General features: G+C 43.0%; 1 protein-coding gene across 2 annotated transcripts; it reads left to right on the forward strand.

Moving 5' to 3' along the window:
* The first annotated feature begins 259 nt into the window (after positions 1–259).
* PTPN6 (protein tyrosine phosphatase non-receptor type 6) lies at positions 260–26,273 on the forward strand. Of its 2 annotated transcripts, none has more exons than XM_074194517.1 (16): positions 260–355; positions 7,790–7,912; positions 8,144–8,338; positions 10,886–11,075; positions 11,459–11,575; positions 11,679–11,792; positions 15,001–15,097; positions 15,414–15,493; positions 15,895–16,044; positions 17,518–17,649; positions 17,802–17,956; positions 24,036–24,103; positions 24,334–24,485; positions 24,602–24,696; positions 25,650–25,781; positions 26,003–26,273. In XM_074194517.1, the coding sequence occupies exons 1-15, from the start codon at positions 342–344 to the stop codon at positions 25,762–25,764; spliced, it is 1,797 nt and encodes a 598-aa protein (XP_074050618.1). In that variant the 5' UTR covers positions 260–341; the 3' UTR covers positions 25,765–25,781; positions 26,003–26,273. The 2 variants fall into 2 exon arrangements, with proteins under 2 accessions (XP_074050618.1, XP_074050617.1); XM_074194516.1 differs by lacking the exon at positions 260–355 and adding an exon at positions 5,330–7,636.
* The last annotated feature ends 256 nt before the right edge of the window (positions 26,274–26,529 follow it).

A 26,529-nucleotide genomic window follows, 5' to 3' on the forward strand; every position in this document is an offset into this window, starting at 1 on the left:
AGCTCCTTCCAGCCCGACGCGGGCGCCTGCGGCTTCGGTCGCCCCCGGGGCTGGGCGCTGGGGGCCCCGCCGGCCCGGCCCCGCCCCGCCCCGCCCCCGGGCCCCAGGTAGCGGAGCCCTGCCGGGATTTGTAGGTGATTTCCCAGGTGGGGCGGCCCGAGCCGGCCCCGCCCCACGCCGGCCCCTCTCCGGATCATTAACCCGGCGGGCTGGCCTTGTGGCGCCACCTCCCCCACCTGGGATGGATAAGGAAATCTCCAGGTTTCCGGGGTGTCCTCCCTTACCTGGACGAGCGGGCCTCCGTGGGCCGCGCTCGCGCCCGAGCCAGCCCGGTGGGGGAGATGCTGTCCTCGGGGTAAGTGCCCCGGCCCTGGCTCCCTCCGGCCTCGGCACCGCTGGGCGCAAGGAAGCAAGAGAGGAAAGGCGGTGCCACCCAGGGGGTGGCAGTGGGGAGGGGGCAGGTTTTAATTCTCAGGGCTGTGGTGATGGCAGCCCGCACAGACTGGGCCTTGTTTAGTTAGTTTGCTTTTTACTGGAACACGTTCGGGGGGGGGGGGGGAGGAAAGGGGAAGTTGAATTTTTGCTCAGAGAGCCTTGTATTCTTCACACCCGCCCCCCCTCTGATTCTCTCCTGATTCACCTTTGTGCCCCCAACCCACTAACGGTGGTCGCTGAACTTCAAACTTGGCTCACCTGGAGCCAGGTGGAGGGTGGGGGATGAGGAGGAAGCTCTGAAGATGTCTGTCCTAACTCCGGTAGCTTCTAGGACATCTTTCTGGTGTGTGTGACTTCCTATTCCCCTCCCCAAGGGTGAGTGCTTCTCAGGTATCAAGCCTTTAGGTTCCTGATTTGATTTTCCTACATTTTCGTCTTGGAAGCCGCCACCTAGCCATTCATTCCTTCTCACTGTTGAAACTTCTACCCCCCACCTTTGTTTCTGCAGGTCTCTCAAATCCATATGTCCAAGTCCTGATCTTCCAACACCTTTAAACTGTTTTCCTGGACACCCCAACCTGAAACTGCCCCCTAAACTCAACTTTGTCTTTCTGTCATTCTTCCCAGGCATCTGGGTTCAAAATCATCTTTGATTCCTCCTCTGGACTAATTCCAGGGCCTTTCAAAGTTTTTGGGGGGCTTTTTTTCTTTCACTTTTTGCAAGGCAAATGGGGTTAAGTGGCTTGCCCAAGGCCACACAGCTAGGTAACTATTAAGTGCCTGAGGTCGGATTTGAACTCAAAGACTCCTGAATCCAGGGCAGGTCCTCTATCCACTGCACCACCTAGCCACCCCTCAATGTTCTTTAAAAGAAAATTTTAACAAACATTTACTAAGTTATCTATTAAATATACAATAATGTAAGAGCTAGAAGTCTATAAAAATATAAAATTTTATCAAGATGGTCTTGATGTAAAGAAACCTAGATTAAATTTATAAATTCTTTCCATTATATCTCTACTCTCTCTCAGTATCACTGCTATAATTCAGTCCCTTATTTTCTCATACTTGTATTGAAATAATTTCTCTGCTTTCAATCTTTTTTTCTTTTTTTGGAGAGAAAGTTAAGTGACATGATAGAGTTTCATGACTAGTGTCAGGAAGGTAGTCCAAATTTGATAACAGACAATTACTGGCTATGAAATCCTAGACAAATCACTTCTTTTTGTTTTACTTTCATCATCTATAAAATGGGAAAATAGCAGCATCTACCTAATAAAGATGTGAGAATCAAGATAATATTTGTAAAGTAATAGCATATAGTAGACCCTAGATAAATATTCCTTTCCCCTTAGGTAAACAAACTCACTCTCTTAATCAACCTTTTAAAATCATTGTTTTGTGCATATTCTCCCTCTCAAAAATCTTTGATGGCACTATATATTTGCTCCAGAATCATCAATCAGTAAACATTTAATTCCATTTTAACCTAGGGTCCCTGAACTTCTGATTTCATAGTCTCTCTCTCTCTCTACATATATATATATATATATATATATATATATATATATATATTTATATTTATATTATTTATATCTGAGGACATATCCAAAGGTTTCACCAAATAATTCAAGGGCTCTAAAGGTTGCAGATGCAAAGACAAAAGAAAAAGAAATCCTGACTCAAAGATCCTATTCTATGAGAGGAAACAACCTATACACATGTGTAAACTATATTCAAATTACACACCATTTCCCTTCTCTCCAACCCAGAAATTTAGGATAGTTTTAGAAGCTGGTCAGATGAGTAGGTGGATCAGGAAAGAGCTGTCTCTGAAGGGAGCTGTGAATTGTAAGAGATGGGGGTGAGAGTACTCCAGATTCAGAGATGGGAGATAGAATGGAATGTGAGTTAAAATGTCAAGAACAGGAAGAAGCCCAGTTTGCTGGACTGTAATAATGTATTAAGGGGAGTCAAGTGTAAAGAAGTTGGAAAGGTAGCAAGAATCATTTATATTTGATCATGGAGAGAGCTGGGAGTCATTGGAACTTCTTGAGCAGGAGAGTAACACCACCATACCCTTGTTTTAGGCGTATTCACTTTGGCAGCTTGTTGAGGTGAGAGGTTATGAAGATTTTGGTGTGAGTTGATACTGAGATATATTGAAGACCGAGGAACAGGACTTAGCAATTCTTTGGATATGTAGGGAGAAGGAATGAGTGAGGCAAGAAGGAATTCCTCCAAATAAGAATTCAGAAGAAAAGTATATTTTCTACAATCTTCCCCCATTTAACTGATATACTACAAATTTATGTAATATAATCTCAACTGGAGCCTCGATGTAATAAGACTATTCTTTTATGATTGCTTAATCAATTCACTTTCCCACTTATTGCTGGGACTGATCAAAAGCTTTTCATCCTTCCTCAACTCTCTTACATACCCCTCTCCTCACTTCAAATTAAGGTCCTTCACTAAGCCCCTCCTCATCTTCTCAGATCACTCAGTCATCTCTATCCACCCCTCCCCAACACTATTTCCTCTTTCACCACCAGCATGAAGAGATGGCCCTTCTCTTTGTCAACACTAACCAGTCTACATGCATCCTTGACTCCATCTGGTCTTCTCTAGCAGATTGTTCCCACAATCATCCCCAGCAGCTTTCTTTTCTTCAGTCTTCTCCTTTCTACATCTTGGCTGCTCACCACTACCTACAAACATGCACAAGTCTTCCCCTAGCCTTTAAAAAATAAATTCACTGTCTATGACCATCTCCAGTAGCTATAGTCCTATATCTCTCTTTCCTTTCTTGATCAATGCCTCTACTTCTCATCTCTCTCTGCAATCTGACTTTGGATCTCATTATTCAGTGAAACTGCTCTCCAATGTTATCAAGGATGACTTAACTGCCCAATCTAATGGTCTTTTCTCAGTCATCATCCTTCCTGACCTCTCTACAATCTTTTTTTTTGGTAAGGCAAATGGGGTTAAGTGGCTTGCCCAAGGCCACACAGCTAGGTAATTATTAAGTGTCTGAGGTGAGATTTGAACTCAGGTACTCCTGACTCCAGGGCTGGTGCTCTATCCACTGCACCACCTAGCCACCCCCCTCTCTACAATCTTTAGGACTGTTTAACACTCTTGGATATTTTTGTACATTGCCCTTTCCTGAATCTCCTTCCCAAATCTCTGACCAATCCTCAGCCTCTTTGCTGAATCTTTATAAATTACCTGTCCACTCTTTCCTTGAGCTCCAGCCTTAATCAATAACTGTCTTTTAGATTTGTCCTCCAATCCTGCATTTCCAACTAACAACCCAAACTGAAGAGATCTAAAACAGAGCTTAATTAATTTCTTTTCCCCAACTTTCTTATTCCTTGAAATGTATAAAACAATTAAATAAAAAAGAAAGATATCACCATCCTTCCAGTCATCCAGGTTTGACACCTTGATATCATTATCAATCTTCATTCACATTTACCCCAAATATCCAACATGTCAAATTTTGCCATTTCTGCCTTTACAACATTTCCCTTGCATATCCTCTTCTCTTCCCTCACACAGTTATCTCCCTTATTTCAGCCTTTATCATCTGTCACCTAGATTGTTGATATTTTTTCAGTTAGTAAACATTTGTTTTTATCTCCCTCTCAAACCTCCATTGGCAGGGAGAAGCAAAAGAAAATTTTTGTTATGGATATACATAGTCAAGCAAAAGTTCCTATAATGATCATGTTAAAAAAAAAGTTTCATTCTTCATTTTGAGTTTCATCACCTCTCTGGTGAGAAACATGTTTGGTTCCCTGAAATGATGGTTAGTTATTGAGTTGATAGTTGATTGATGTTCTTAAATCTATCCAAGTTTTCTTTCTAGTCTTATTTTTATATATATATTTTTGGTTTTTCCTCACTTTATTCTGTATCAATTTTTACAAGTATTTCCCAGTTTCCACAAATCCATCCCTTTCGTAATTTTTTGTGGCAAAATAATATTCTGACATTCATATACTATAAATCCACTAATTGATGGATACTTTTTAATTTCCACCTCTTTGCCATTACAAAAAGAGCTACTATAAATATTTTTCTACATATGGCTTGCCTTCCTTTTTTTGGCTATAATCAATTTTATTTAAAAAATTTTTTTGAACACAATGTATAATATATTGGCTTTCTTCAAATGTAAATTTATTGCTTTATAATATGAATCATTATTTTGCTCTATATATAACAATGCTTTTTCTTATTTTGCACCTAAGTTTATTTATTTTTATGATTAATTAATTTATTCTTATTTTGTACAATGTTTTTTATTCATTACTAAAATCTTGTTTAAGAGTAAACATAATACCTACCCCTCCCCCCAAGAAAATATAGACCCGCATAAGTGATAAAGTAAAGGGGAGAGAAAAAATTTAAAATAATAATAATAATAATAGTAATAATAATAATAAATTGTAGGTATGGCCAGGTGGCACAGTGTATGAAGCACTGGAGCACTGGCCCTGGAGCCAGGAGCACCCAAGCCCAAATCTGGCGCCAGACACCCAACAATCACCCAGCTGTGTGACCATTATTTTTAAAATAATGTTGTTTTTATATCTATTTGATTTCTTTTTTAAAAATATCTTTTAATTTATGGAATAAAACAAACATTTCCATAACATGGGAGAGTACAAATTTAGTATGTACAACTTGCTTTTCTTTTTAAATATATAACAAAAAGTTATCAAGTTATCATGTAAGTTTCTTTTTCATTTCCCTGTCTCCCCAAAAAGATCTTTGTACACAAATAAGCATCATATATATATATATATATATATATATATAAATACATATATATGTAGAATTATTTTATATATATATATTTTAATGAGTTTTTTTGGTTTATTATTTTTTGGTTTTTTGCAAGGCACTGAGGTTTAAGTGATTTGATTTACCCAAGATCACACAGCTAGGTCATTATTAAGTGTATATGCTTCTTTTTATCAGTTCTTTGGATGCAAACAGCATTTTTCTTTTTTTTTTTTATTTCTTTATAGTTCATTTGGGTATTTTTAATAGTCAAAATGATTTATTTGTTCAAAGTCATTCTTAAAACAATATTGCTATTACAGTAAACAGTGTTCCCTTGGTCCTGTTCATTTGGGCATAAGTCTTACAGGGTTATTTATCTCTGGTTCAAAGTCCTTCACAAATGGTTTGCCTTCCTACCTTCTTAATACTTAACTTTTATCAACTCTATGAACTCTGCCTTTCCTCGAACTCTCAGTTTCTGTGGTTTTGCCCTTGTCCACTTGAATAGAAAGCTCTCCCTCTTTTATTTTCCCTGGCTTACTGTAGTAGGGCTCAGTTCAAATCTCACTTTTTACTGAAAAGCCTTTCCAGGCTCCCCCAACTACTAGCAGTCCCTTTCCACCGGGGATAATCTGACTTACACCTTGCATATACATTGGCGTTTTCCATCTTGTCCAGAAAGGGAGCTCCATGAGGAGAGAACCATATTGCCTTTCTTTGGATTCTCAGCTCTTAACACTATGTCTAGTAAAACAAAAAAAAAAAAATGCACTTAGTACAGGTTTACTGACTAATTAAGAGGTTATTAACACCAGGGCCTAGTTCAGATCTTTATACATTAGTAAGTACTCAACTAATGTTTGGCATTGGGGACAATGATATTGGTGAAAATTCTGGGTATCTGAGTTTTACAGCATGAGTGTGACCTTGTGTGTGAATCTCTGAATACTTCTACCGCTTGGGTGAAGCTAGTTCTTCAAAGTCAATACTTCCCTTCCCTTTCTGTCCTTAAGCAGTTCCAACCCCCTTGGCCTGCCTTGGGATGCTTTGGGTCAATTTCTCTTCCAGACTGGAGACCCCTTGATGATGGTGGGAATTATTTGGTGATTGGTCATATGCTTCCCATTGTCCTGAGAATCCAAGGTAGGGGGCCAGGGTGGGAAGGGAGAACACACTCACTCTGGATAAGGGAATCCCAAATCATCAATTTAGAGATGGAAGGGGTTTTGGCATTCATTCATCCAATCCCTTCATGTTGCACATAAGAAGAATGAGTCCCAGAGAGACAAGTCCCAGGTCATTTGCCTAAGGTTATCAAGGAGTGAAGGAAAGAAGGAAAGAAACAAAGAAGGGAGGGCATTGATAGTAAAGTTAGAATTTGAACCCAGGTCTCTTGGTTCTAAAGCTAGAGCTCTATCTAGTTTGAGAAGAATGACTGGAAGGAATTAAAATATGTAATTAAAATGACTTAATGGTTGGAAACCCCCAGGCTCTATTATTCAACAAGAGAGATCCTTATACTTCAGCCATCTTCTCTGTGGCAACCCAGAGAGCTCTTTAAGGGAGAGGAGGCCAAACTAGAAGGACTTACTCCAACATTCCGGAGACAGGTGACCCAGAAACTGGGGCAGGGAAAGTAGAGTTCTAGGGGTTCAGGTGCTTGCCTGGCCTGGCTCCCAGGAGGGAAGGAACTTCCCAGAACCCAGAGAGCTTCCTGTCCTTTTTTTCTACTTCCATTCCTTGGTGCATTTCTCCTGTTGAACCCTGTCCCAGGATGTCCTCTTCCCTCCCACACTCTCTAGGCTCCTGCTTCCCATTCATTGCCTGGGGAGATGGAGCCTGGGGTCTCTTGTGGCCAGACCTTTTATCCAGCTGGCTCTCTTTCGGTTCTTGAGCTTGGACAGGGACCAGGGTCAACCCAGGGAAGCTGTCAAGATGGAGGAGGGAGTGGGGGGCAGTGGAGGAGAGGATGTTAGAAGTCACCAGAATTCATCTTCTGAACACATGCACGCCCCTGCGTGTGAGGTCGCACGTGTGGCCTTTAGGAGGAGACCACGCATTTTGTGTTCTTGTTGCTGTCACACGCATGTCTTTGCATGAGCATGATAGGCTCCATGTGTTAAGACATCACATGCTTGTGTGAGATGGGCCTCTCCACCGCCACCAAGCTCTGCTTTCTCAGCTCCTCTACAAAAGGAGAAGTAGAAGTGAGTTCCCTCTGGGGGTCTGGCCTCGCCCCTTCCTGTCCCCGCCTCCCCCCCCCAGCTGCCCTGTTCTAGTGCCTCTGCCAGTTAGGGGCCAGTGCAAAGAGGGACTGGGCTCCTTGGTGCAAGGGGAGAGCTCTGAGCTTGTCGCCCTCCTTGCCATCAGCCTGCCTCACAGGACGGCTTCCCAGAATGGTGAGGTAAGGCCCCCGGGCACAGGATGCTGGGGGGTGGGAGGGACCCTGCGGGGAGCAGGTGTTCCCTGTGCCTAGCAGAGGGCGGCTGAGCCCTGACTCTGGATGGCACCTGTCCCCTTTTATGACCCTCCTCCCAGCTATGGGTCCTCTCCACAGGTGGTTTCACCGAGATCTCAGTGGACTGGATGCTGAGACGCTGCTGAAGGGCCGCGGGGTCCATGGGAGTTTCTTGGCCCGGCCCAGCCGAAAGAACCAGGGAGACTTCTCCCTCTCAGTCAGGTGGGTGCCCTTCCTTTACCCCTGGCACCTCTGCCCGTGTCCTTGCTTCCTTGGCCTCTTCTCCAGGATACTTCCCCATCCCCCCCACCTGTGTGATATCCTTTAGGGCTCCCCAGACTTGGGTCCTCATGAATGAAGCCTCTAAGCCAACCCCTGGCCAAACCTCCCGTGCCTTCTTTCTATCTTTCCATCTCTGCTCCATTCTCACCGTTTCTGGTTGCTGTCCCACAGGGTTGGAGACCAAGTGACCCACATCCGCATCCAGAATTCAGGGGATTTCTATGATCTCTATGGAGGAGAGAAGTTTGCTACATTGGCAGAGCTGGTGGAATATTACACTCAACAGCAAGGTGTCCTACAGGACCGTGATGGCACCATCATCCACCTCAAATACCCACTCAACTGCTCTGATCCCACCAGTGAGAGGTGAGGCAATGCGCCCCAACTTCTTAACCTCTCTAAAAACAGAGGTTAGCCCTTGACCCTAGACTCTTAGGAAGGGAGGTGAGAAATGAGTCTAATGGAACATCAGGAGAAGCGTCCTCACCCACCTGCCCCAACCTCCCATCCAATGCAATATCCTTTCTACAACTATCAGATGGCCATCTGCTTTTCAACTGGCCACTTCATCACCTTCAGATGCAGACATTCTATTGATGGACAGCTCTAGGTACTTTCCAGAAAGTTCTTTTCTTTTGGGCCAAAATCCACCTTATAATTTCCATCTGTTGTTGCTCATTCTGCTATCTGAAGTGACCATGAAATGCATTTATTTCTTTTTCCACATGACAGACTGTTCTCCTTCAGGCTTCTCTTCTCCAGTCTAAATATTTCCAGTTATATTTATCTTTCCTCATCTCACATGGTTTGCAGATCATATAGATCAGTGCCCCTTGTAAAATGAAGTACCATATGAGAGCCAGAAATTAGAGTTCACCTGTCTAGAGTACAGAGGAACTATCATCTCTGTCTGGATGCTGTACATTAATTAATCACTTGGTCATTAGATTGTTAAAAACAGCTGCATTGCAAGGTTCTGGGTCACTGGAGGTCTTTGAAGAAGGCCAGATGACCATTTGTTGGGTTTGTTATAAAAAGCATTTGTATTTAGGTATAAGATGGACTAGAAAACCTCTTTCCAATCTAAGATTTCATGATTCTGAAATTAAGCTCACAATCTTTAACTGAAATATCAATATCTTTTCTTTTTTTTCTTTTTTTTTATTATTTTTTAATGTCTTTTCACCTTAGCCATGATGGCCTGTCTTTTTTGTTGTGTAACCTTTTGGTTGGCCCATAATGAATCCTCTTTCTGTAATCATACTAGTTATTCTCATCAATTATATCCTGTCTGTCAATTAGCTAAGTTTTCTATGCCATTATTCCAAGTCACTGATTTAAAATAGGACCAGGCCAGGCTAAGAACAGAGGGCTAAAGAATGCACATAATTATTATTCTCTACTTTTTAGGAATTTTCAGACTTAGTACCCTACCTCAACTTTCCTCTCTTCCTTAGTAATTCCAGGGTGCCTCCTCTCGGTTGTTTCAACCTTTATTTGTAGACTCACCATATTCCTTGAGTCCTTCCCAGCCCAACCTAGAATCTACAAAAGACAGAGGGTTGGTGGTATCATGAAGGCCAGAACAGTGGATGCTTTGGAAGGACTCAACAGAGAAGAGTTTGAGTCAGTCAGGGGAATGACAGTGGCAGATGGACTAGGTCAATGGTTGCAAGAAAAGGAATTAAAAGAAGCCAGGGCAGGGTCAAGGATTGAGAGATAATGAAGACTTTGGATTGTAATAAAGACCAGACCAAGGGAAAGCTTCAAATAGATGACTGTGAGTGGTTGGTCACCACCATCCCTCCAACCTGGATGTCTGAATTTTTCCAAGGAGTAATCAATGTTCTCTGGGTAGAAAAGGGAGTTTACCCCCAACCATCTTTTATAACATCTTTCTCTTCAAAGTGGTTGCCCTTGGGAATTTGCATCTGTCCTCTCTGTACTTGATTACCAGCCTGTGGACAAGTCAGCATTTGCATGGACACTTTCCCATATTGCTGTTGGAAGTGTCCCTTTCTTTTCAGTCTGGAGGGTCAAGTCTGTCTGAGGCAGAGGTCTTTTGGCTTAGTGGTGGGTTCTTGGGTCAGTGGTCACTGAAGCCCTGGCCTCCTCCTAAACAAGCACAAAAAATTAACTTCTTTTTCTGAAGACTGTCCTACCCTCCCCCTCCTACCCCCCTCATCCCTGCGGTTGGAAAATCTCTACCCCCCCATCCCCCAGGCTGAAGAAACCTCACTTCTCACTCTCTCCCCAGAGGGAGCTTTTTGCTTTTTCCATCACGTGTTTTCCTGTGGGGCTGGGCAGCCCTGGGGTTAACTGTTTCCTCTAGGGAACAGGTTGGGGGGGGGGAGTTGAGGGGATGTTGGGGAAAGGTTCCAGTTCTGCTTTCTGTCCTGACCTATCAACCCTGCCACAACCCCCAATTTCTCCCTTTCTCCAACTGTGATGAAATTTTAGGGGCCTCCAGGTGATCCCTTCCATTTTTGGCCCCAGACTCAGATCATGTCACTGTTTCTCCTCATCTCCCCCAGGGCTGTCTCCCAGGACTTTCTTCCTCATGTGACTTCCTGTCTTTCCTAATCTCTGTTTATTTGACAGAGATTACTATGAGTTTGGCCCACAGAAAGTGCTTAATAATAAACATTTGTTAAGTTGTTGAATCTACTCTTTCTACCTATAGTTTCTTTCATCTCTTGTTATCCTGCTTCCCATCTCTGACTGAGAGTGCTCATCTCTATTTCCTAATCTGATGTTTTGTCTGTCTCCGAGTTTCTCCTTCATCTCTCCTGGTTTCTGGCTTCTTGACTCTTTTCCTTTCTCCGGCTGAGATGCTCCCCCCCCCCCCCCCCGGCCCGATCCCATTTCTCCCCCCCCATCTCTCTGCTGCTGTCTCTTATTCTGTCCCTTCAGGTGGTACCACGGCCACATGTCTGGAGCCCAGGCTGAGACTCTGCTGCAGGCCAAGGGTGAGCCCTGGACATTTCTGGTTCGTGAGAGTCTGAGCCAACCTGGTGATTTTGTGCTGTCCGTACTCAGTGACCATCCCAAGGCTGGGCTGGGCTCCCCTCTCCGGGTCACTCATATCAAAGTGATGTGTGAGGTAAGATGAACATGGGGGCAGGGGGCAGATGGGGAATTGTTCAAATTGATGATGGTTGGGGAGAGGAAGAGAAGAGGCCCAGCCTCAGGGTGAGCCCCTCATCCTCTCTTCTTGAAAGAGTATAAATGGTGATGTTTTCTCAAAACAAGAACAACAAAAACAAAAACAAAAAAAAAACTATCAGGAAAATGCTACATCTTACTCCCAGAGTATTGCCACCCTGGTTAATAAAGTGGAAATGGGGTGGTAGGGGTTAGAGTTACAGGATTAATACGAAGGATCAGGCTGGTGAGGAGAAGGCTTGCCTTAGTAGATATCTTCGGACATCTCTCTCTCTTTTCTTCTTGTTTCCGGTGGTCACATCTTTGACGTTGATCTTCCAGGCTGGCCGTTTCACAGTGGGTGGCTCTGAGACCTTTGACAGCCTCACAGACTTGGTGGAACATTTCAAGAAGACAGGAATTGAGGAGGCCTCAGGTACCTTTGTCTACCTGCGACAGGTAAGCAGAGGAGTCCCCTCTGTTTCTGTGTGCCTCTCCCTCCAGTTCCCGACTCACTCTCATTCTCCTTTCCTATACAATTTCTCCTGATATCTCTCCCCAGCCATATTATGCCACAAGAGTGAATGCAGCCGACATAGAGAACCGGGTCCTGGAGTTGAACAAGAAACAGCAGGCAGAGGAAACATCCAAGGCTGGATTCTGGGAGGAGTTTGAAGTAAGTGCCCTTGGAGTCCATGGGTCTAGAGTGTATTTTTTAAGTGCCTCTTTATTCAAGGCCCATCATGGTCTCTAACTTTGGGTATTCCCCAGACTTTCCTGGAGCCTTCTTTTCTTTTTCTATACTTTCTCTCAGTGATTTCACTGATTCATATGAGTTTAATGATTATTCTCTAGGGTGATGACTCCTAGATCTATATGACTGCTCATAGACTTTTGCCTTAGTTCCAGTCACATATTACCAAACATTAGTTCCTGTAATTCATCCCACACTTCTCTAGAATCTGACCATTTATGATTTCTTATAGAACAATAGAACTCTATGACATTCATACACTGTAACTTGTTTAACCATTTCCCAATTGATGGGCATCCCCTCTATTTCCAATTCTTTGCCACTTCAAAAAGAACTGCTATGAATATTTTGAAACATGTGTGACTTCTTCCCATTTTTTATGATTTCTTCTGGACATAGACCTGGAATTGGCATTGCTGGGTCTGAGGCTTGATCAGTGTTATTTACTTCCACATTTCTTATATCTGTTTCTTCTGTCTACTCACATAGCTACCACTCAACTTCATAACAGTAACTAGCATTTACAAAGCCTTTTAAGGTTTGTAAAGTCATGTGAATATACATACATACATATATATTTATATATATATAAAATCTCTTTCTATCTATACAAACTCATTTGATCCTCAAAAGCAACCCTGTGAAGTATGTACCATTATAATTACCCTTAGGTAGATATAGATAGATAGATAGATAGATGAGATCTTTGTCCAGGGTCAGTATCTTAGGGCTTCCTGATTTTTCAAATCCAGCTGCCGAATCACTATGCAACCTGAAGCAAGTCTTAAACACCCCTCACTTAACTCATTTCAACAGTCTCCTAATCGGTTTCCCTGCTCCAAACCATCCTCCACAAAACTGTCAAAGTGGTTTTCATAAAGCACAGGTCTGATCTCACCTGTTCCATAAATTCCTCTACCTGTAGGATCAAAAATGACATTCTCTGTTTGGCATTTGAAGTCCTTTGCAGCCTGACCTTAACTTGGCTTTCCATCTTCATTGTATATTACTCCTAAAGGTGTCATGGAACCAGCTCCTACTACTGATTCTGAGAGCTGACTGTTAGATTTTTCAGTATGAGCATTGCTGCACAATATTTGCCTTATTGCTTTGTTGGTTGTTTAGTCTTAAAAAAGCCATGGAGAAAATGTTTGTACTGTAGATTAGACTTCAAAGTCTGTAGAATAGGGGGTGGCTAGGTGGCACAGTGGATAGAGCACCAGCCCTGGAGTCAGGAATACTTGAGTTCAAATCCGTCCTCAGACACTTAATAATTACCTAGCCCAGTGGCCTTGAGCAAGCCACTTAACCCCATTGCCTTGCAAAACAACAAAAAAAAAAGTCTGTAGAATATACAAGTTGGTGATTTTTTTCCAGTCAATTTTTTTTTTTTGTTTTGTGCAAGGCAATTGGGTTAGATGACTTGCCCAAGTTCACACAACTAGATAATTACTAACTGTGTGAGGCTGGATTTGAACTCATGTCCTCCTGACTCCAGGGTTGGTGCTCTATCCACTGCGCCACCTAGTTGCCTGAGAGTCAATTATTAAATATTTATTAGAGTACCCTTGAGGTCCCCTTTATTCACAATACCATTTAGTCACACTGGCCTCTTTGGTAACACACACACACACACACACACACACACACACACACACACAATTTTTCACCTCCATGTCTTCAAATCTCTAGTTTCCTTTAAGACTTAAGTCGAGTGTGTCACCTCTACACCTGACATGGATGGGACCTCCAAGGTCAGCTAGTTCAACCCCTCCACCTTACAGATGAGGAAACTGAGGCCAAGAAAAGATTGTTACCCAAAGTCATTTCTGATTCTTGTCTCCCACCCCAAGCTACTTGTATCTTCTTTCCTAGATGATTTATTTTTGTGTCTACCTATAGATTTATGTGTTTTCTTCCCCAACTTGATATAAACTCCTCTAGGGGAGGGACTGGTTCACTTTGTATTCCTAGGCCTAGTACAGCAGTTATTGATCCTTAGTCCTTTTTTAAAGAATATCTAAACAAAATGCCCAAACACCCAAAACAATCCCCTGAAAGAGCTTACTTTCTGCTAAAGCTTAATTGAAATGGGAGAAAGCATTAAAATTGAAGGGATACAGTGGCATCTATCTCAAAAGAATAGAGAGAATCTAAGAGGCAGAGAAGAGGTGTTTGAGGAATGACAAGTGGTCTAGTTAGCCTGGAATTTAAATCTCCTGAAGGGATGTATGAAATAAGGTTTGGAAAGGCAGCAGATCAGGGAAGAACTGAAATACCTAGAGGCAATGGGGAGCTACCAGATGTTTCTTGTTCAGGAGAATAATAGTTAGATGCCTTAGGAAGATTCTTTTGACAGATGTGTAGATTGAAGACCATCCTTCCCTTATTCCCTACCTTGCCCCTTTCCCCACATAATGCTTTTCAACTTTCCTGTGATTTTACTGAGTTAGGAACTTCCAGGAATTAAATTCCTTCAATTAATATTGTTCAAGGGCAGCTGAGTAGTACAGTGGATAGAGTGCTGACTGGGGGGTTCAAATTTAGCTTTAGAAACTTATTTGCTATCTGACCCTGGGCAAGTCATTTAGCTCTGCTTTCCTCTGTTTGCTCATCTGTAACTGAAAGGGCAAATCCAATATCTTCTCCAAGGTAACCCCAAGTGAGATCATGAAGAGTTGAACATAACTGAAAAAATGACCAAACAACAAAAAATATAGATCAGTTATTATTCTAAAATTTATAGTTTTTAGCCTGAGAATTCAAGAGATTTCTTCTGGTTAGCTGGATTTATGTACATATCTCAAGTAGGACCTGTCTCAAAGGCCAAATCTTTGTCACTACATCACAATATTTCTTTTCTGGTATATAGTGGAAACATAATAAATATTTATTCTTCCGTCTATGCATTCAGTCATATCATGTTCTAGGCAGCTGTCATCAAATTTAGTTTTCATTGCAGACTTTTGTTGTCTCAGACTTAAGGTTTTCTGTCTTTTCCTTTTTTTTTTTTATCCTCTTTTTTCTCTATTTCTCTGTAGTTTGGGTTATCTCAGTGCCTGTCTTTCTGGCCCAGTTTCCTTGTCCCTCCTTTCTCTCTGCTAAAGCCCTTTCTCACTTCATCTCCCAGGGTCTTCAGAAGCAGGAGGTGAAGAACTTGTATAATCGGCACGAGGGGCAGAGACCTGAGAATAAGAGCAAGAACCGATACAAGAACATCCTTCCTTGTGAGAACCCCATTTCCCTCATGGAATCTTTAGCTCCTCTTCACCTTAGAGCCTCCAGTCCTACCATTCATCTCCTGTTAAACCTAGTTTTTCCTTCCAGTGGGTCTCTAGTCCCTTCTTTTAGATCTCCAAGTCTCCTTTCTGAAGTTCCTGCTCCTCTGTTCTGCCACAGACTAGATAAAATCTGAGTGGAGAGGTAGAGAAGGGGGATTTAGGGCAATCCAATATTTCTACCCCAATTTCTATGATCCAGTTAAGATGGAGGCCTAACTCCTCTTAACATCTCATTTCCTCATGATTATATCTTCTCCTATAGTTGATCACACCAGGGTGATCCTGCAAGGTCGAGACAGCAACATCCCAGGGTCTGATTATATCAATGCTAATTATGTCAAGGTCAGTGCTACCTCCTGGTGTAGATGAAGTCTGGGGATATGGAGGGGGGAGGTGGAGGAGGAGATATGGGTCTTTATCCTCAGGATATTCATGGACTGATGTGGGGAGATAATACAGACAAACATGACAACAGATTTGAGACAGGGACAAACAGAAATGCTGATGAAGATGTGGCCATAGTAGTCAGGTTCATGTGTTTGGGGATGAAGTGAGTGAGGTTAGAGTGATGGGATTCTATGTCTCTGGAGATATGCCAGTCCACAAGTATTTACAAAGGCACCTACTAGAAGAAAGGACACTGTGATAAGTGCTTGGAATACAAAGGGAAGCAAAAAACAATTCCTACCCTCAAGGAGCCTATAATCTAATGGACCAATTGGTTTGTCTGTCCTTCATCTCAGAACCAGCTGGTGAGTGCTGATGAGAATGCCAAGATCTACATTGCCAGCCAAGGCTGTTTGGATGCCACAGTTAATGACTTCTGGCAGATGGTGTGGCAGGAGAATTCCCAAGTTATTGTCATGACCACCCGGGAGGTGGAGAAGGGTCGGGTATGATATGTTCCCCAGTAACAGTGTTCATTTTTCTTCCTCTACTCCTTTCCCCTTCTTGGCTCTTGTCTTATTTCCTGACCTTTTCTCTCCTTTCAACTTCACTATTTCTTGACTATTTCCCAGCTGGTATCTAAAAATGAGAGACCTAAGAGCTAGAAGGCATCATAGGAATTATTTAAAGCCAGACAGTCATAATAGCTGAAATTAGGTGGCTTTCCCAAATTAAATTTTTATGGGTCTGTAAAACTTTTACTATCCTAAATCCTGACTTCATAAAAACCTATTAACTTTTAAAAAAGTACCTCTCATTTTCTTTCCTCTTTCTCCTTCCTTCTCACTGCATTCTCCTCATGCTTGTATGTATTTAATATCCCTTGTTTTCTGTATTTAATATCAGAACTTCTGAAAATGCAGCATTGTGGAAAACAGATTTGTCTAGGGTAGTGAATTCATTCATTCATTATATATTTGAAAGATAATGACTTTATGCATTTTTATCACACTTTATTATCAAAATAAAAATATAACATGATGACATAAAATGTAGAAATACCATTTATGATAAGAGTTAAAGTTAGCATAAGGTATGTTAGCATAAGAGTATAAAGTTAGCACAATAGCCTTAGGTATCATTTTGCTAGCTAAATGCTTTAACAGAATCTACTCCTTAATACTGTCTTTTATTTTGTAATAAAACTTCTGGTTATTGGCCTTTCCAGGATATCTTCTCTGCCTTATTTCCCTGCTCCATCAGGGTGGAAAATTTAGGAAGCATAAAGACTCCAAATATAATTTTTTTTGATCTAGTTTGGGAAACACTGACCTGGCTCCACTTTCTCATATAATAGGTGAAGACATGGACGTCCATTGATGCCTAAGTTCATTAGCAGAAGAGTTAGGATGAGAACTCGAGTTCTCTTGTGACTGAAATGGGATGGTTTATACCAGTCTGGTATCAGACAACAAGCAGTTTAGGGCAACTCAGTATCTCTAGCCCAGTTCTTATGACCCCATTAGGATGGGGGCTTAATTCCTTTTCATTCCTCCTTACTTCTCACAATATGTCTTCCCTACCAGGGTCATCTTGCAAAGGTGAAACAGCAACATCCCAGGTCTGATGAATGGGCAACAAGATAGTTTCACATCCTTCTGATCTCCTTTTAGAAGACTTTAGCCTTCTTGAGAACAAGAGATGGGCTATTTTTTTATTTTCCACAGCACCTAGAATCACAAAAATAGGAAGAGACCTTGAAAATAGTCTTAATTCAACTTTCATCTTGAATTTCTGACTTCAGGAACAATATTCTTTTCATGGCACCAAACTGCTCCATTACTTTTTATATGGTTATAGTAGATACTTGATATTTGATAAAAGCTTAGTTTGTTGTTGATTCCTTCCATCTCTTCTCCCTTCTCTTATTTCTTCTCTGTCTTATTTCACTGCCGTTTTTTTCCCCTCTCCCCTTCCAGAACAAGTGTGTCCCTTACTGGCCTGAAGTTGGGACCCAACGGTCCTATGGCCTATACTCTGTTGTCAATTGCAAGGAGCATGACACCCCCGAATATAAGGTCCGGACCCTGCAGGTCTCTCCCCTGGACAATGTAAGTTACTCTAGCAGAGTCTCTCTGTCTGCACAGGTGGGGAGGAGGACTTGGGCACCAAGTCCCTAGGGTCCTTACCAAGAGGGAGTGGGGAGGAAAGAGATGGTGAGAACAAGGGGAGTGGGTTCCAATACTCCAATGCCCTGCCTCAGGGGGACTTGGTGAGGAACATCTGGCACTATCAGTACCTGAGCTGGCCTGACCATGGGGTACCTAATGAACCTGGAGGTGTCCTCAGCTTCCTGGACCAGATCAACCAGCGACAGGAGAGCCTGCCCCATGCAGGGCCTATCATAGTACACTGCAGGTAAGATGAGATGAAACTCCATCCTGAAGAGTTCCTCTTCCCCCCCCCCCCCCCAATCCCATATCTATAAGTACAGAGAAAATAAATCCAAGGCTATTGGTCTGGGGAGGGAGGACTGGGAAGAAAAGCAAAAGAAGTTCAGGGATCAGGAAAAGTGGTCTTTAAAGGAAAAAGGAATTCCAAAGGCAGAGGAAGGAGTATGCTCCAGATGTAGGGGCCAATAGTAAGAAATGGAGGAACTGCAAAAAAACCAGACTTGTGCTGGTTCAGTAGGAAAGGTAGCTTGGAGCCCTTGGGGAAGGGCTGTCAGGTCAGAGGAATGTGTGTTGGATTCCAGAGAGAGATTACTCTTTCTCTTGTCCCGCTGCTAGTCTGCTGAGGCCCTAGACCCTTTCTCAGGATAAAATTTGAAGAAGGAACAAATCAACATTAAAAGAAATGCCAAGGGGTGGCTAGGTGGCACAGTGGATAGAGCACTGGCCCTGGAGTCAGGAGTACCTGAGTTCAAATTTGACTTCAGACACTTAATAATTACCTAGCTGTGTGGCCTTGGGCAAGCCACTTAACCTTATTTGCCTTGCAAAAAAAAAAAACCTAAAAAAAAGAAAGAAAAAAATGCCAAGCTTCAGTTAGAGGTTAGGAAAATCAAAAAACGAATTTTTTTTTTCCTCATCTGAGAAATCTGTCCATAGAGATTGTGCAGTACTCCAGTGCTGGTATTTGGAGTCCTGCTGTTGTTGGTTCTTTGGCTTGTACATAGGGAACTCAAGGTGGAAACTATCAATTCAGACAGAGCTGCCTTGTTACCCATAATCTTAGAGATTTGAATGCTATTTAAAAAAAAATTTTCATTATGAACTTAAAGGTCATCAGTAAATACAACTATTTCCATATACAAATGAGAACAAAAAAAATTTTCTCTACAAAGCTAGGGAGCTAGTGACTTCCCCAGGGACACACATCCTCTATGGATCAGGGTTAGAACTCAGGGTTAGACATCAGTTCTTCACCCACAAACTTTTTTTTTTGGCAAGGCAATGGGGTTAAGTGACTTCCCCAAGGTCTAACAGTTAAGTAAATTATTAAGTATCTGAGATTGGATTTGAACTTGGGTCCTTCTGATTCCAGAGCCAGTGCTCTATCCACTGTACCAACTAGCTGCCCCAGTCCCATACTGTTTCTTGATATTTGAGGGAATAGCAGTAAAATGGCAAGGTCATTCCAGATGGTATTTAGGAGCCATTCTAGTGCTAAATCTGATGACTTAGAGCCTTGGGACCACTTGATTAAACCCCAATCCCCTCCATGAAAGAAAAGCTCTCTTTTAAGGGGTGGCTAGGTGGCATAGTGGATAAAGCACCGGCCTTGGAGTCAGGAGTACCTGGGTTCAAATCTGGTCTCAGACACTTAATAATTACCTAGCTGTGTGGCCTTGGGCAAGCCACTTAACCCCATTTGCCTTGCAAAAACCTAAAAAGAAAAAAAGCTCTCTTTTTCAGAAGAACTTTCCTTTGGAGGGCTCCTATCTGACCCCAACTCTCCATCCTTTTCTCTCAGGTTGCAAGGTTTATACTATTGCCTTTTCTGAATTTCTGTTAAAGCCCTAGGACTTGCTATATCAGCTAAGCCATACTCTAGATCTTCCCAATATGGACAGTGCAGGGAGAAGTGTTCCCCACAAAAAGCAAACTATCTTTGATTCTAGTTACTGACTATTGGAAATATGGTTGAAGGTTGAAAGGGATCAGAAATCATTAGGTTTACATTTAGAGCTCAAAGGGAACTTAGAGACCCTTTATTTTTGGGGGGGGAGGGTGAAGAAATGGGTTAAGTGACGTGCCTGAGGTCACATAGCTAGGAAATATCATGTCTGACATCACATTTTCTCCAAGCTACCTCCAAGTCTTCCTGACTTCTTGCTGCTCCATCTCTCAATTAATTTTTTTTTGCAAAGTGGTGGAGTTAAGTGACTTGCCCAAGGTCACACAGCTAGGTAAGTATTAAGTGTCTGAAGTCAGATTTGAACTCAGGGCCTCCTGACTTGAGGGCTGGTGCTGTATCCACTGTGCCACCTAGCTGCTCCTCTCGTTCATATTTTTTTAATGCTGGGGTTTTTTTTTGCAAGGCAATGGGGTTAAGTGGCTTGCCCAAGGCCACACAGCTAGGTAATTATTAAGTGTCTGAGACCAGATTTGAACCCAGGTACTCCTGACTCCAAGGCCGGTGCTTTATCCACTACCCCACCTAGCTGCCCCACCTTCTCATTCATTTTTAACAGACAAGGTCACACAGTCAGTAAGGAACAGTACCAGGAATTTGAACCCAGATCTTCCCACTCTTATCCAATACACCTTTTCCTGGGGCTCATTGTGCTAGGTGGGCTTGCCTAACCTTCCTAGGAGTATCCTGGTGATTGTTCTCATTCTTGATGAGATGTCATTCTGGGTTGAAATAGAACAACAGGGTCCTCCAGCTTCATTCTCTATCCCTGGGCTGAGGGCTTGAAAGAGAGACCTTAGTATGAGTAAAAGAAATCATCTGTGGACTGAGAATCAGAAGTACCCAGTATGTGGTCCCAGCTTGGACTAACCGTGGGGTCTTAAACAAATCGCAGTACATCTCTGCCAATAGAGTGTAAACTCCCTTAGGGCAGGGAATTTTTAAAATTTATATTTTTGTTCTTATATTCCCTTATAATATACTACTGCATGTTGCAGGCACTTAATAAATGTTTGTGGAATGGAATGGAGTTGAATTGGGCTCCAGGATTCCCCATTGTAAAATGAGGGATTTGAATCTTCAAGATGTTACCAAGAAATCAGCTTGAGGTCTAATAAAATTGGGCAAGAGATGAGGAAGAACTGCAATGCATTTTGTCCAGGTTCCTTAAGGCAATGCTGAACCCTCATGTCATGCCCCAGACTGTGAGAGTTATAATTTCTTTGCTTTCACTTCCTATGAAAAGTGGGGGTGGCTAGGGTGGAGGGATGATGGTCATGGGAAGAAAGGGGGAGGAAGGCAGCAGAATTGGTGACAGGACTGACATTTATATGTGGATACCGCAGGCTTGACCCCAAGGACCAGGGACCCCCAGCCCAGCCTCATCATCTTTGGGCATCCTCTGGGTGGGACGAGAAGCTGCTTACCCAGAAGCTACCATTCCCGCCAGCTCCTTGGACCAAACTTCTCAAAATCCCCATGGTCTTTATTTAGACGTTACAGGAAGGAAGTGGGTGAGGTTATTTTTAACAAGCCGGGTTTGAAATTAGACAGTGTGACTCAGGCCACCAGCTTGACAGGCCTCGTCCCATGGGGGCAGGGACTGGGAGACCAAGCACCTGGATCCTGACCTTCCTGGGAGAGGATATCTTCTCCCAGGTTGGCCTGGAGGAATGGCCTTGAGTAGGGATGGCCCATCTTTGCTCTCTGCCCCTTCCCCAGAGCTCAGGAAAGGGAGCCCGATGTCTGGGTGCCCACAGTTGCCTGCTGGTGCCCACGGCTGCCTGCTGGTGCATCAGGATTTGGGGACAGAAGGGAAAAGGAGATCTTCACAAGGAGCAATCCCATCCCCAGGGCAGAACAGAAGGACAGCAGGACCCCTAGGTAGAGAGGAGAGGGCCATGGGACTTGGGTGAAATAAGGCCGAGTGGAGGGCAGATGGGGAGACCTTACAGAGTATGGGAAGGGATTTCAGCTGTTGAGGCTAGGGAAGTTCTGAATGCTGAGAGGAAAAGCCCAGACAAAGATCAGAGCAGCTTCTGCAGAGACTAGATAGAAGGGGGGGGGGGGGGGGGCTGAAGGAACAGGCTGTGGCCTTGGTTTCTTTGTTAAAACAAAGAGTTATAAAGAATTCATCTTTAAATTAAAGAGTTGGTACCTACAAGTTTACGAGGCTGTCCGACTCCAAACATTTCTCTGAACCTCGGTTTCTCTACAACTAAAATGGAACAATACTGTTTACCCAGGGTTGTTGTGAGACTTTAATTGGAATGTGTGTATGTGTAAATATATATATGCATATGTTTTTTCCTAAATTGTTAATTTTTTTAAACGTGATTTTATTGGTTCTCATTGTTATTCACGAGGGAAATGTGTTGAGCACATACTGAGCCAGGCACTAGAGGAAGTAAAAAGTTGAGATAAATTTATGGTGGTGAAGTGGAGTCAGGAGAACCTGAGTTCAAATCCAACCTCAGACCCTTCCTTACTAGCTTTGTGACTCTGAGGAAGTCGATTAAGTCCATTTGTCTCAGTTTTCTCATCTGTAAAATGAGCTGGAGAAAGAACTGGCAAACTACTCTAAGATCTTTGCCAGGAAAACCCCAAATAGTGTCACAGAGTCAGACATGACTGAAAAACATTGGCAGAAGACAAATACAGATTACATGACATAGTATTGAATAATAAATATTATAAAATGAAATTTCAAGTTATGAAAGCAAAATAATAGGTGAGGTCTTGAGTTTAGTTAAAACTTCATTGGGGGGGTGGCTAGGTGGTGCAGTGGATAGAGCACCAGCCCTGGAGTCAGAAGTACCTGGGTTCAAATCCAGTCTCAGACATTTAATAATTACCTAGCCATGTGGCCTTGGGCAAGCCACTTAGCCCCATTGCCTTGCAAAAAACTAAAAAAAAAACACCCCAAAACTTCATGGGGAAGTAACATTTGAATTAGGCTCTAAAGGATTGACCAGGCTGTTCCATGAACAAGACCCTCCATTCCTTAACTGGGCTTATTTTTCCTGGCTGACCCCAGGCCTGGAATGCTCCTCCTCCCTTGCTCTGACTATTGACTTCCAGCTTCCTAAATCCCAAGTAAAATCCCACTTCCTACAGGAAGCCTTCCCCATCCCCACTTAATTTTAGTGCTTTCCTTCTGTTAATTATTTCCTATTTATCCTGTATTAGTTTGTCTATACATATTTGTTTGCATGTTGTCTCCATTAGATCATAAGCTTCTCTCTCTCTCTCTCTCTTTTTTTTTTTTAGTTTTTGTGAGGCATTGGGGTTAAGTGGCTTGCCCAAGGCCACAAGGCTAGGTAATTATTAAGTGTCCGAGGTCAGATTTGAACTCAGGTACTCCTGACTCCAGGGCTGGTACTCTATCCACTGCGCCACCTAGCTGCCCCTAGATCGTAAGCTTCTTGAGTGAATTTTGCCTTTTTTTTTGTATCTCTAGTCCTTAGGACAGTGTCTGTCATGCTGTAGACATAGATGGCAATTAATCCATGTTTACTGATTGATTGATTGATAGTTCACCAGGAGGAGGGAGGACTTTCCAGGCCCAGGGAAGAACATGGACTTGGTGGAAGGGTCTTGGCATTGTGTAGTGACTGGAGGAGCAAGAAAACCTGGGTTCATATCCTTCTTTTGCCCCATACTATCCATGGACAAGTTTCTTCAACAAGTGCTCCCAGGAAGCTTTTTAAGACTTTAAGGGCAGCTAAGACCCGAGTTAAAATCTATCCCCAGACACTAGCTGTGTGACCCCGGGCAAGTCACTTAACCCCAATTTTGTCTCCAAAAACAAAATTAAAAATAACCCTTAAATGTTCACCTGCGCTGGTAGAGAGAATTTCCTTAGTAGAAAGTTCCCCATACCAATGAAATGAAATCACAAGCCTGGTAAAAAATAAAATAAAGTAAAGGACTTGGTGATCTCTAAGGTCTCTTCAAATTCCAACATTTTTTTTTTAATGAAACCAGGCTGCAGGTCTTACTGTCAGATTCAACTGAAATCAGGAGGCAGCAAGAAGGAAGAAATCTAAGAATTAGACCATTTCCCTGACAATGACCGGAAAGAGAGAAACAATTGTAAAGGGATTAGGAGACTGAAACCAAATGAGAGCAGGGCAAAGGACTGGGAAGGGATAAGGAGTTTTGTTAGAAACATAGCCACAGACCTAGATGCTACCTTTTCAGTTCTTAACAGTGGCTACCTTCTCTTTGTCCCTCAAACCTCTCTTCTTTTCCTATTTAGCATCAGTGGGTGGCCAGAACCACCAGTGCCCTACCCCACAATCAGCTGATGCCTCCCTCCCCCATCACTGATTTCCCCCACTTTTCCCCTTCTCCCCAGTGCTGGCATTGGAAGGACTGGAACCATCATTGTTATCGATATGATCATGGAGGCCATTTCCACAAAAGGTGAGGGGTGTGAAACAAGAGGAACTGTTTTCCCAGGATCTTGGGACTAGGGAGTGATATCATCCTTTTCAACACCCTCCTTAGTTCTAGTTGATCTAAAGTATACCAATATTCAGATAACTCCTTTCTGTGATGAAACAACAAAATCCTGTGGGCCTGGGTTATACTAAAAGGAGGGTGTCCAGGGCCCTGATCAATGATTGATTATCAATTATCCTTTCACATTCCAGGTCTGGACTGTGACATCGACATTCAGAAAACCATCCAGATGGTTCGGGCCCAGCGTTCAGGGATGGTCCAGACAGAGGCCCAGTACAAGTTCATCTACATGGCTATTGCGCAGTTCATTGAGACCACCAAGAGGAAACTAGATATCTTGCAGGTAAGACCCGGGAAGCAGGACAGTGGACCAATGTAGGAGCTGGCTAGTTTGGGAGTGGAGGAAAGGGCTAAACTTGGACTGGTCATGGTGCCCATTCTCCTTGCCCTTTCCCTCAGTCTCAGAAAGGTCAGTTGGAGTCGGAGTATGGAAACATTGGATACCCTCCAGCCATGAAGAATGCCCATGCCAAGGCCTGCCGGACCTCCTCAAAGTGAGTGACACTTCTTCCTTCTAACTGTGACCCTTCAGGGCTTCTGTACACCAACCCAGCTTTCTATTTTCCATGGATTAAGATTAAAAATTGTTCAAAGAAAGAAGAAAAGGCACAGGTTACATTGGTTTTTTCATTTTCTTTTTGTTGAGGCAATCAGGGTTAAGTGACTTGCTTAGGGTCACACAGCCAGTAAGTGTCTAAAATTAAATTTGAGCTCTCGTCTTCCTGGCTCTAAACACTGAGCCACCCATTTGCCCCTATACACATTTTTTTTTTAAATTTTATTGTTGTTGATAGTTTTATTTCTGAAAACTACAAAGGATTATCCTTTACTTTTTTAGTTAAGAGATTAAAAAAGAGAGTTGAGAAGGGGGGTAGAGGGAAGAGGGAGAAGCTATGCAACAAAATCAAGCAATATATCAATTGTGTCTGGCAGTATTCCTAGCTATGTAGTCTCCCACGTCACAGATCCCTCCTTCTGCTGCCTTAGCCACTTTGGCTGCTATCCTTGTAAAGAGCATCCCCCCCCCCCCCACTGACTCATCCCAACCTTTAAAAAACAATTCTTTACACTTCCATTATTTCAGTCACTTAGTCACAGTTTTTTAAAACTGGAAAGGGACCCTAGAGCTGGGCTGGAGGACTTTCAGAGGTTTTGTTTAGAAGTTCTTCAGGTCCCCTGAGTTTGGTTAGAACTAGCCATTGGGAACTCTCCTTTCCTGGTCCTTACACCCTCATTCCCAACACAGTCTGAATGAGAGATAAGAAGGGAGCTCAATTCCAGAGTGGTTAATCCTGGGAGAGGTAGGAGCCTCACCCTGGATCCTCCAGGGACTCCGAACCTACAGTGCTCTTCCCAGGACACCAGACTGGTCTTGTCCATCTCTCCAGTCCCGAGTCTGTCCTATGTTCCTTTTCCTGACTGTCTGTCCATCCTTCTTCTGCTGCAGACACCGGGAGGATGTTTATGAGAATCTGCAGAGCAAGACTAAGAAGGAAGAAAAGATGAAGAAACAGAGGTCAGCTGAGAAGGAGAAGAGCAAAGGTTCCCTGAAGAAGAAATGACCATTAGGGACACCATGGTATGTATGTGTGTCATTCTCTTGGGACTACCCTTCCTACCTCCCCCAAACCCCCTCCCTTGCCCCGCTTTTACCAAATAAATGCCCCAGTCTCCCAGTTTCCTCTACCTATAACCTTCCCTAGCCTAGCAACTTCCCTGAGGCTCCTAGGCTCCAACCTCCCTCTTTCCAGACTACTGACTTTATCCCACTAATTTCTCCCTTCCCTTATTTCTTTGCAGCCTGATCCCAAACACCAGAGGGTGTCTACTTCCAGTGACTTGTGATACAACTTCTTCTTCCCCTTCTTCCCATTTGGGTATTTATTCCTTGGCCTTCCTCCCTCCCTTTCAATCAACCCTTTTCTAATTTAATAGCTTTACCTCCACCCCCATCCCCACTCCCCTTGCCTACACTGGCCACTGTACATAGCCCATGGAAGCCAAGGGCTTCCCCCATCCTTGTAAATAAAGGTCCCCGTACTTCAGTCTGTGTGTTCCTGTAGTGTATGGGGTGTATGGGGAACGAATGTGTAGTGGAAAGGGGTGGGGATGGGGGAGGAATCTCTTTGTAATTAGACATTTTAGTATGGGTGACAGAGATAGAAACTGAGACCAAGAAATAGAAAGAGACTTTGACCAGAAATAAGAGAACTAATTAAAAACAGGGATGGCAAGACTCAGACTTTAATTGTCACTTATGGCTTGTCAGCTCTTTAGTGGAGTTCTCAGAGATCTGCACTTAGTCTGAACTGCTTAATATTTTTCAT

Source organism: Macrotis lagotis, chromosome 7, assembly GCF_037893015.1.
Source record: "Macrotis lagotis isolate mMagLag1 chromosome 7, bilby.v1.9.chrom.fasta, whole genome shotgun sequence".
NCBI classification, from domain to species: domain Eukaryota; kingdom Metazoa; phylum Chordata; class Mammalia; order Peramelemorphia; family Peramelidae; genus Macrotis; species Macrotis lagotis.